General features: G+C 38.1%; 1 protein-coding gene across 1 annotated transcript in view; it reads right to left on the reverse strand.

The window, feature by feature from the left end:
* Positions 1–12,165, reverse strand: part of LOC128986209 (phospholipase A-2-activating protein) — a 34,233-nt gene that overhangs the window by 15,729 nt on the left and 6,339 nt on the right. Inside the window, exons 3-7 of the mRNA XM_054406429.1 lie at positions 11,004–11,234; positions 9,944–10,088; positions 9,625–9,777; positions 2,332–2,466; positions 1,829–2,006 (exon numbers count right to left, since the gene is read on the reverse strand). Coding sequence (XP_054262404.1) covers positions 1,829–2,006; positions 2,332–2,466; positions 9,625–9,777; positions 9,944–10,088; positions 11,004–11,234 — 842 coding nt within the window. The remainder of the gene's footprint in view (positions 1–1,828; positions 2,007–2,331; positions 2,467–9,624; positions 9,778–9,943; positions 10,089–11,003; positions 11,235–12,165) is intronic.

Consider the following 12,165-nt stretch of genomic DNA (forward strand, 5'->3'; position numbering starts at 1 on the left):
GGGAAAAATTTATGTAATTTAAAAATGTATAAAATATTGTTTGTTAAGTATTTATCAAAGTAAAAAAAAGCTTTTTTTATTATTACTTATATGTTATTGCTGTTTGTAGAATAAATTCAGATTCTCAGTAGGCTATATTTCAATTTTATTTTTGATTCATTTGTTAACTGATCCTTTTTTACTATGTAGTGCTATTTGTGTATTTTTTACTAGAAATCAGTTTATTTAATGAATTATAGTTTGTGATTTATGTACTCTTTTAAAGTGTTTTAAAATATTGTAAAATCAGTATGTCAACCACAAAACAGACGGTCTTTGACCATTGTTCTTTGTGTTTATGTAAAAACACTGTATTGATATTTTATTTCAATAAACACTTTTTCTTCTTCTTCTTCTTCTTCTTCTTCCAGTCGCTTGAAAATCCCTATATCCTTTCAAGAATTTCTTGAGGAATCCCTTGAACCTCTTCGGCGATTCTCTGCCTGAGCTTGAGCAGGTCCCTAGGCAGACTTAGAAAAACCTTACTTTAAGTAGCCACATAAAAATAAATCGAATCAACAAATCTGGTGATCGAACTGATGGTATCAGCAACCTGGTACATACTTTCTCCCATTACCTTGTCAACAACCTTTGGCATGGATAAGCGGTGGGAGTAACTATGGTATTTTATAGAGAAATTTTTTACTTAATGGTTTTTGATGGGAAAATAACATAAGTTTAGGCCTACAATAACTTTTGAACTAAAATTCTTTGGGAAATGGGATTTGTACAATTTTTTTCAGAATTTAAAGGACCATAAACAAACTAATTTGAATCAGAAACAGCTTTTTTCTAAAACCATTTTTTTTAGTTTTTAATGGGAAAATAACATAAGTTACAATAACTTTTTAATCGTAGTTTTTACGGAAATCTGATTTGTATAATTTTGTTCAGAATTTAAAGGAATATAACATACTAAATTATTATCAAAATCGTTCAGGCCATTTTCGAGAAAATCCAATTTTTTTTCTATTTTATGGGCTTTTAGGGGAAAATTAACCATTAAAAATCCAAATTTCAAAAAAATAATGCCTGGAAAGTGGAAAGTACACGTAGAAAGTAAAAATGTGCTTCGTCGGACATGATTAACAGGTTTGAGAAATTCGGCACTTCATTTTTAATGTCAAAATCTTAAAATATCCACAAGAATCTACTATTTTGTTGTAGTCAGGTTCTTAAAGTTCTTGCACAAAATGTATTTTATAGGGGTGGAAATGAAGATCTTGATACAAGATCCTACCAAGTGATCTCCTAGATATTTAAAGTGCCAAGGACTGCTTCATGGCGGACCTCTTCGGACTATGAGTGACTGCGGCTCGTACTCTCACCACATTGGCTGGCGTGCGAACAGTTTTATGGCTTCCATCAATCATTTTTTTGGGTTGAGGCTGTTCTACTAATAATGATACCCAGTTCTATACCGTTAACCGACTCGGAACAGCCCGTTTCAATCAATATTGAAATGCTTCCTAAACAATCTCTGTGTTTTTATAAAAGACACATTATTCTTTATTCAAAAACACGATGTTCAGGATTCCAAAAGTAATAAAAAAAATTGTATCATTCAATTTTGTTTATGAGCACACCTGTTCACTCATTGTTGCAATATTTATCATCTGGTAGCTAAAATAAATTGTAATAGTTCTCATTGTCCCATCCTGTATGTTTTTTTGTCTCTGTGTTTTTCTTAAAACAAATCACAAAATCAGCAAAAGTTAACCCCATGAGGCTATTTCTAACCTAAGTTTTTGAATGATATAACGGAAATACATGACATGAAAGCAGGTACCTTGCCATTATACAGTGTTTTCCCCGGGGCTGCTTGGGCACCAGTCACTTCCCCTATTTTGGTCCACTCCCCCAGGCCAGCAGACCATGAGTAGCACGTCACCACGGCCCCTTCTCTGATCATCTTGGTCTGACCGTCCGATCGCCCTGGCTCATACAACGCCTCTCGACCAGGGAGACTATTAAAATTCATTACATATTATTTTTTACATCTATATCCAACTAATGTATATAAAAACAAGGCAAGTAACTTTTATTGATAGAATAAAATGATAAATAAAGCAAAATTATGTTAGGCCTAGAGATAAAATTTATCTTAGGGCCTTAAAGCAAATAACAAAGGCTTTCAGATAATCTAAGTTTAAAAATGATTTCAGAGCATGAAAAGCTTCAGTTGTTATGGAATGTGCTTACTTATTGAGTTACAGACTACAGTCCCTTGTAAAAATGGCATGCCTGTAGCATAAGACACAAGTATTTAATATATTTTCCCGTCATACTCACTCTGAAATTTTTACACCTCCAATCTCTTGTTCATCAACTTTGCCAAAGTTAGTGACATCCTCTTGATAGGAGGCCAAGGTAGCAGTGTCTGCCTGTCTACCAGCCTCAGAGCTGAACACCCTGACTACGCCGTCACTGCAAAACACGCCAAACAATCAGCAACTACAATGAATGAATGATGAGATCAGGAGTGAAATAGAGTTGAAGGGAAAAAGAAAAAAAGCAAGAGATAAGAAAATCCTTGGAAAGTGGAAGGAGGGGGGTTTAGCAGATGGGCTGGAGGCAGCAGATATTGGGAGTGTAATAACTACTAAGATTAAGAACAAGACAACATGGCGACATCTAATTACGCACCTTGCTAGACTCGAAGTGAAGGTCATCAAGACGGAAAACTCCTTGACCGATCGGCAGCCAATCAGGGAGCTCCACGCCGATGTAGGCAGTGCAGCCACCCAGTAACTTAATCTGTTTCCGGTTACTAATAATCTAATATGGTCCTATTGCTACTATATTACACTCGCCACCATTTAGATTAGGCCCACACTACTGCTGTAAGACCACAAATAACATACTTTTCAAACATAAAACTTTCTCTTCATAATAATTTCTTTTTTTCATTTTTATTAATTAAACCTTGATTCCAACTTAAAAATTCTTCTCATAAAACTAAAATAAACTCTTCTCACTTCTGCCTGAATAGCTTAAAGGTCTAGCTTTTCAGGCTTTTGTATTGTCCTTTTTGACCTTCTAAGATTGGGCGGGCTGCACTGCACTACCGCAGGTGAGTCTTCATGTCTTGGCTGAACCGCTGCAGTCTCAGAGTCCTTCAATGGAGATTGCCGCCTGGGCGAAACTTGCTGCCTCTCCTTGTCCTCTGAAGTTTCCCCTCGCTCAGGAAGTACTGGTTTCATGGGAGACCTTGGCTCACAACTTGGCACTGCTATCCCCTCCTCTTCCATGTTCACTCTAGACCTGAGGTGGTCAGCATGACAACGCCTAACTTTTCCTAATACACTAACAAGATATATTACAGAACTTTTTATCTCCAGAACTTTTCCAGGTACCCAGTCAATCTTTTCCTGCCTGACAGTTTTGACGAACACTTTCTCTCCAACTTCAAAGGATCTTGCCCTTCCCCTATGCCTATCCGAACTCTCCTTCTGTCTGTCCAGGTTCGTGTCAATACGAGCGTTGAGGTTAGGTTTGAGAAGTGCAAGCCTAGTTTTAGGTTTCCAGTTGAGAAACAATTCTGCCGGGGTAAGTCCGGTTACAGTGTTAGGTGTATTTCTGTATGTCATTAGGAAGTTATCGAGTTTATGTTGCAAAGTCAGAGAACCAGTACCACCTTCACTCAACACCTGTCTCAACAGGTTCTTCTTCACTTCTTGAACGCACCGCTCGGCCGCACCATTTGACGCAGGATGATAAGGAGGTGATAAGACAAACCTTACTCCATTCTTCTTTAAGAATTCTTTGAACTCAAAACTTGTAAAAGAAGGGCCATTATCAGATACTAGAGTGTCCGGAAGCCCATACGATGCAAAAAGTGAACGGAGACGCTCAATGGTCTTGAGAGAACTAGTAGATTTCATAACAAACACCTCGATCCACTTGGAAAAACTGTCTACTAGTACTAACATTTGTTGCCTAGAATTAGTATCTTCAGCGAAATCTATGTGCACCCGTTGCCATCTGCCATACACATGGGGCCACTGTTGGAGAGGGACTTTTGGAGCTGCATTCCTCGTACACTGACAAATATAACAAGAAGACACTGTTTCTTCAATACCTTGTTCTATACCGGGCCACCACACATAGCTACGTGATAACAGCTTCATCCGTGTAATGCCTGGATGTTGATCATGAAGCAATTCTAAAACTTGATTCCTCAATTTTGTCGGAATGACCACACGGGCCCCCCACAGAAGACAATTACTATCCACAGAAAGTTCATCTTTCCTTTTTACATAAGGCAATAACTCTTTATCCACAGCGCCATGCCAGCCGTGCCAAACATAATCTCTTACTTTAGATAATATAGGATCAGTACCAGTGAATTTAGCAATTTCCTTAGAAGTGATAGGTGATTCGGTACTCACCGTGCTGAAGCAGTTTAGTACCTCCACGCATTCCTGAGTGTGCGAGATAAAGTTGTTTTCCAGTTCCAGTGAATCACTTGCCGGTAACGGCAACCGGGATAAGGCATCGGCATGTGGCACATCAGACGCCTTGCGATATCTCACTTCGAAGTCATACGAAGCCAAAATCAGGGCCCATCTCTGTAGGCGCGCTGCGGCTAGGCTTGGGGTTCCTCGCTTTGAGCCAAAGATAGTAGCCAACGGCTGGTGGTCACTCTGTAATATGACATGTTTTCTCCCGTAAATATACTTATGGAATTTCTTAGCACCAAATACTAATGCTAGGGCTTCCCTATGAAGCTGAGAATAATTTTTCTCACTTGGACTTAGAGTTTTAGAGGCGAAAGCAATAGGCCTCTCTTCGCCATCAATCAAATGGGACAACACCGCCCCCACGCCTCGAGGGCTTGCATCACATGTAAGCACTAGTGGCTTATTGACATCATAATGTACAAGAATATCAGAAGATAACACCCAGTGTTTACTCTGTTTAAAAGTTTCAGCACATTTCCTAGACCAAACAAAAGGAACATCCTTTTTCAACAACTCATAGAAACAGTTCAGCTTATCAGAGAGATTGGAAATAAATCTACCATAGTAATTAATGAGTCCTATATATGATCTCAACTCCTCCTTACTTGCTAGTTCCGGGGCATCCTTGATGGCTTCCACTAGCCCTTCTCGTGGACTTATACCTTCAGCCAACAACCTATAACCTAGATAGTCTACAACAGGTTGTAAAAATTTGCATTTACTATCGTTAACCTTCACTCCATATTCTTGGAAGCGTTGAAGAACTTGCTCCAACCTAGACACTGCTTCAGGGTATGAATGTCCGCCAATCAAGACATCATCCAGGTACGCTACCGTACCGGGAAGATTTTTAATTATCTCATCAATAGCTGCCTGAAACAAAGCAGGTGCACTGGATAGGCCATATGGCAAACGAGTAAGACGAAATAATCCTTTATGTGTTGCCAAGGTTAACAACTCCTGTGAATCCTCAGCGACCTCCAGTTGAAGATAGGCTGTCTGTAAATCAATAACAGAGAACACAGAACAACCAGATAATGAAGCAAAAATATCCTCGGGTTGAGGTAAAGGATAGTGTTCAGTTTGGATAACTTGGTTTAACGTTACCTTAAAGTCCCCGCATAGCCTAACTCCTGTAGGCTTAGGCACAACAACCAGTGGGGTTGCCCAGTCGGAACTCAAAAAAGGATAAGCAATTCCATCATCCACCATCTTGTCTATTTCCTCTTCCACTTGTTTGCGAAGAGCGAACGGCACTGGACGAAATTTGCAGAACTTCGGTACAGCTCCATCTTTCAAAATTATATGTGTCTTCACACCCTTGATTGAACCTAATTTTCCTTCAAACGCATAAGAAAACTTTTGCCTTAAATGCTTAACATCTTCCTTGGCCCTAGGCTGAACCGAGTCAGCTGATTGAAGTGAAGTTAGGTTAGGTAACTTGTCAATAGAGTTTAGGCTAGGCCTATTAAAAACGTGCTCGTCGGAGCGGTTTACAGTTTTATCTTGAGAAAATATAGACTTCCAGTCTAAGGTTACATGTTCAAGCCAGTTTCTACCTAGCAACATTGGTTGACCCGTTTGGCCTAACTCTACAATAACTAACGGCAAGTCCTGATAAATTTGGTTGGCCGCTTTTACTCTAACCAAAATCTGTCCCAACACACTTACTTCATTTCCTGAATAGGTAAGTAGTTTTACATAACAAGGCTTTAAAGCCAGATGTGAAAAATATTTCCGATACCACTCAAAGGGGCAGACCGTAAGGGCGCTGCCTGTATCGAGCTCCATGGTCACATTATGGTTTTCAATCAGCAACCCTACTTCATAACCCGCCTTTCCATCTCCAAGGCCTACACTATACAGACATAAGTCCTGTAAAACTTCCGATGTCTCTTCAACATTGTGAACCTTAAACACTTTTTTGTTAGTCCTAGGCCTACTATCAGACACATCCTTTGACCTACACACCTTACCAAGGTGTCCAATTTTTTTACATATATTACATTTAAAATTGATATAAGGACACTCATGAGCCTTGTGCTCTTTCGCACAACGATAGCATTTTAGCTTATGAAATTGGCCAACTAGGCCTACCTCAGGTGACCTTGAAAACTTAGCTGATTTAACTCCATGCTTGGCACTTTGGCCTACTTTACGTGGACCTAGACTCATTTTATTTAAATCATGAACATGGTTCCCTGAACCTACAAAAAGACTAGTTTGTTTTTCAGCTTGCTCTAAGGTTAGTGCTAATGAAAAAGTTGAATCCAAATCTTGTTCATCACTGAGAAGTTTTTGCCTAATTGCCTCATTGTGGATTCCAGATATTAATTTATCCCTGAGTGCATCCTTAAGAAAGGCTTTGAAGTTACATGTGCTCGATAAATGCCTAATTGCTACCATAAAATCAGCAATACTTTCATTGGGACGCTGAACACGTGAGTAGAACGTGTAGCGTTCGGCTACCACTAACCTTTTTGGAGAATAATGTGCTTCCAACACCTTTAACAGATCCTTATAATCCTTGGAATCTACCGAATCTGGTGATACTAAGTCCGTGAGAACAGCCAGAGCTTTTGGTCCAATTACAGTAATCAAAATGGATAACTCCGATCCTTCCTTTACGCTGTTGGCCTTCAAGTAGTGTTTCAGCCTCATTAAATATGACGAAATATCCTCTTCATGAGGGTTGAACTCCCCCATACTCCCTATTGAACGGGACGACATGGTTCCTCAAATTAATTTTTCAACACTCCGCACTCGCGAAAAAGAAGTTGAACATAATTTGACTACGACTGCGCCATTTGTAATAACTACTAAGATTAAGAACAAGACAACATGGCGACATCTAATTACGCACCTTGCTAGACTCGAAGTGAAGGTCATCAAGACGGAAAACTCCTTGACCGATCGGCAGCCAATCAGGGAGCTCCACGCCGATGTAGGCAGTGCAGCCACCCAGTAACTTAATCTGTTTCCGGTTACTAATAATCTAATATAGTCCTATTGCTACTATATTACAGGGAGGAAGAGGAAGTGTAAAGGGATAACAGATGGAGAGGCCTAGTTGATGCATAAATAATAAGCATAAATATAGTTGATGCCGGGAATAAAAGGAATAAATGATACAGAGTAGTGATGTCAAAACCGAATCTCAAATCTCAAAACCATCAAAACTTAGGAAAAGTTTCGGTTTCGAGATTCGATCACCAAGTTTCGAGATTCAAAAGTTTCTAAATTGAAGGTTTTGGCAGTTTTATTTTTGAAACTGCTGAAATTTTTTTGTGTCATTGTTATTGTTTTCACACAACACTGTTTCCAAACAAGCTGGTAGCAATAGAGCAAACATCACCATTTACGGTAATGAAACAAGTAAATTTTATTCTGAACTTCAAATACTTAAATACTATAACTGGTACAATTCAGTTTCACATCAATATCATAGACAAACCAACACAAGGGAGTATGTTTTATCATTGACTATTGGATACAGTTGTTGTATTAATTGTCAAAGGTGTTCTAATTAATCTAATATTCATGTTAGTTTTGGTGTTAGTAGTTTAATTTATTTATTTTTTGTTGGTTGTTTATGAAAAATTATGTTGTATTGGGTTTTAAGATTATCAGTCACATTCACATACAGTAATACCTAGTTTTTCTTCAGTCTAATGTGTTGAAATGCAATGTATAATTAAATATTTTGGACCATTTTTTATGCGGTAGGTTCCCCCATTATTGTTTTTGAAAAACCACGGTTTATTTGACAAAAATAAATTGAAGCAGAACAAAGAAATAGCCATCGTTAGCTTCAAGGTCAAGCTATCTGCTTGCACTGACAATCATCTGCTCTTTACACAACTGTCTGCTGTGCGCTTGCTATCTCACAACAGTTTGTGATTGGGTGATTGGTAACCATGGCAATGGCAACTTGTTGAATGTGTGGATGAAGATAAACCAAAGAAAGAAGAAGAAAGAATAAGTAACATATCATGATTGCGCAATACTATTATTTGTATTTTGATTGTGTAAAATGCACTACATCCGGTTAGTCCGGCCATTTTGTAGTCCGGCCAGTGGTCCGGTCCCGAGGTGGCCGAACTAGAGGGAGTCTACTGTATTTATGTTATGTCACAGTCGGAAGTCGATCTCTTTCAGTTTTGATTGCATACTTAACATTTTATGATTATGTGTATTTTTTTGTAACCTTGACCTTTGTAACCAGCTAAGTAAAAAAGTTTCGCATTTAGGTTTTGAGATTCGAGATTTGGGATTTGATTTTTTAAAGTTTCGGTTTCGGTTTTGAGATTCGAAATTTCTGGTTTTGACCATCACTAATAGAGAGTAATGACTATGTTCGGAAATCAACCCAAGATAGTGATAGAGAAGAGCTACAATAGTGTTTAAGTGCCAAATCTCTCAAATTTCCAGCACATCTAAAATATTGTGTGACAAGTTAAGGGGAAGCAGCTTAAGTTAGTTTGTTAGTTGGTAACATAACCTTAGCCTTATTCCTTAACCTTAAACATTACCTTAGTCTATATTGTGTTGATTATTCTATTAATTTTTTTAAAGGACAACGCATTAGTCTTAGGGATACAATAAGGAAGACTAATTGGAAAATCACCAAACCTAACTATGGAAATTGTTACAGATGAAAATTCACAATAAAATTAACAAAAATGGATTAAATGTTTCACTTTTTCAAAGTCTTATTAAAAAGGAAGAAGAGGAAGAAACAAAGGAACGTACCCTAACATTCACCGGGTTTTAGTGATAACATTTAATTGTTGCAAAATATTTCGAGAGGTGTGCCACTTAAAACATTTGAAACAATTTTTGAGAATTTTAATTTATTTTGTTTTTAGTTACCATTCCTATTTAAACAGTAGGTCTACCATACTAAGTTGCACAGAATACATAGACAGATTAAAACGACTGAACTTTTGAAAGAATGGTCTGCAGGACATTTGAACCAGCAACAAAACTGTTCTGCGACATTTCACCAAACTCAATTCTGCTTTTGGACATGACATTAGCAACATGCTATTTTCTATTCAATCCTATTACCCTGAAGACGGTCTACAAATTGTCGTCAACTACAAGAGACAATGTAACATACTTTGAGCCTGTGACGATGTCTCCGTTGGGCAGCCTTGCAACAGCCCACACACTCTGTACTGGCAGTCTTATGTCCTCTGACTGTTTGCCTTTCCACACTTTGACTGACTGTTCTTCCCCTCCTGACACCATAACTCCGCCAGACACCACCAAACTGCACAACACATCACAGTAATTAGGAAACATCTTTTGACTGTCCCCATAGGCCTTAAGCTTGAGAATAACACATATTGGTCAAAATCATACTTGTATTGACTATTCTTTGCACAATATTTTAGATGGACCTACAACACAAACAGAGCTGAAAAGTATCTGATTACCAGTAAATGTAATGCTTGTGGCCGAAGTATGTGTCAAGACACTCTCCTGTGCTGAGGTTCCACTTGCGGATTGTTGCGTCGTTGGCACAGGACAGCAGTTCAACAGCAGACAGAGCAGCCAAGCCCCGGACACAGTCCTTGTGACCTGCACACATCACATCAAATAAAGAATGTACAAGAATTTAGAGTTCATCTAATACTCTCTCTCTGAACATTATACAGGCTGATTGTACAGTAGAATATTATTTTTGCTGAATTTCATCTGTTTTTGTTTTGTTAAAAATAAATTTTAACACAAGTAGCTGTACCTCTTAAACAGTTTTTTTTAAGAATCAATGTTCTTCCAAAATCTCTGTTTTCAAGGTAGGTCCTAACAGGCTTATTTAAATGACTATTATTTTTTTCAAAGGTAGACTAGAGTAGCACAGGATCGAAGAAATCTAGACTAATTCTGATACTCATTTCAAAACACGGTGATTTTTCAAACTTTTGGATGCAAGAAATCATCTAATCTCAATTCTCTATGACTTTTGGTTAAATTTTAAATCTTGATGGTGAATGTTTATACAAAATCAATAATTTCTTTGTACAACCTGTAAAGTCATGGTTAAGTTATTTACGTATTGATGAGGTCTTTTCATCAAAATTATTATATTTAAAATAGAAAAACAATTGCACAAGGTAGTACCCATTTAGGATCAGATTCAAATACTTTAAAAATGATTTCAATACAACAATGCCACTATCAATAACCAGAAAAATGAGGATAGCAGCTAGCTTACCTTGAAGAAGTGTAGCTAGGCCAAATAGAACATTCAGAAGAGACGCTGTGTACAAAATATTTCGTCACCTGGGGGGCTTCGTCAAGTGTAGAGAAAGTGGTAGAGTTTACCAATTACAGTGTCTCTTCTTTAAGTTTTATTTGGTCTACATACACATCTTCAAGGTAGGCTAGCAGCTATCCTCCTTTTTCTACAATTCAAAATCCTGGCCTAGAGCCATTCCTTGAACAAAACTAAAAATAATCAATTAGGCCTAATAATGCAGAGATTAGGCCTACCAATGAGTGAACGCAGGTACGTGCCATCTGGGGAGTATACACGGATGCTACGATCCGCAGAGCCCGTAGCTATAACACCTGTTGACATCTGTAGAACACTCCACACTGCCAGCTCATGACCTGTCAGGGTGAGAACACAACGTTGGTCTTCTACGTTCCACAACTTGGCAGATTTGTCCCATGAGGAGGACAACACGAACCCTGGCTGAGCTCCAGCACAGAGACAACACACTACAACACAACACAACATTTTTACACAACAGCTGTCATCTAAATTTTCAATAGCTGATTCAACAGACAATTACTTAGATGAATTTGAAACTATTCTTACCTATTTGGCCCTCATCCAAAATTTTGTAAAATTGAAACATTTCATACATTTTATTATGTCTGGGCCGTTTATTGAAAATATTGTATATGATTAAATAAAATCTACTATAATGATATATTCCAAACATACAGTTTTACTTATTCCAGAAAGAGATTGGATGGACAGGAAAAAGGTGTAAAAAAGTGAACCATTCTACAACAACACTCTCGTTCCTTGTGCCTTCTTTTCTCAATGCTGCATTCTGTGAAGATGATGCAATTGCACAGATATACAATCTTTTTCCATATGTTATTTTCAAGTAATATTATAAACACAGATAGGAGTTAAAAAAGAAAAAAAATCCGGTAATTAATAATTTTTGGCCCGACCCGATTTTGGCCCGAAACCCGAGGACCAAAATTATCGGCCCGACCCGACCCGACCCGAACCAAAAAAGTCTGACCCGCAGACCCCTAGTCTGGGGTCACTAAAATGTTCATAGTTTTATTTTTTTTTTTTTTACTTTTTTCATCAATTAACTTTTTGTTTGTTTTACATTGTTTGTACATATCGACCATGGGAGATGTTCTTAATTTTGCCAGTGTCGTGGAAGACAATGATGATATTTCTATGACCACGGGAGACGATGATGATGTCTACATGGCCAGATATGATATGATCAGAATATAATCGCGTAAGACAACAATAATGTCTACACGAATGCGGAAGATGTTCAAGACTTTGTAGCAATTGTGAAAGACGGTGATGATGTTCTGTTACCGCAGGGGTTATACGGGGTTTTGCAGTGACTGCGGGAGACAATTACGATATCTTAACACCAGCGGGAAATGA

This window comes from Macrosteles quadrilineatus, unplaced genomic scaffold (genome assembly GCF_028750875.1).
Source record: "Macrosteles quadrilineatus isolate MER2022 unplaced genomic scaffold, UCM_ALF_1.0 Scaffold_2__2_contigs__length_208266976, whole genome shotgun sequence".
Classification (NCBI taxonomy): domain Eukaryota; kingdom Metazoa; phylum Arthropoda; class Insecta; order Hemiptera; family Cicadellidae; genus Macrosteles; species Macrosteles quadrilineatus.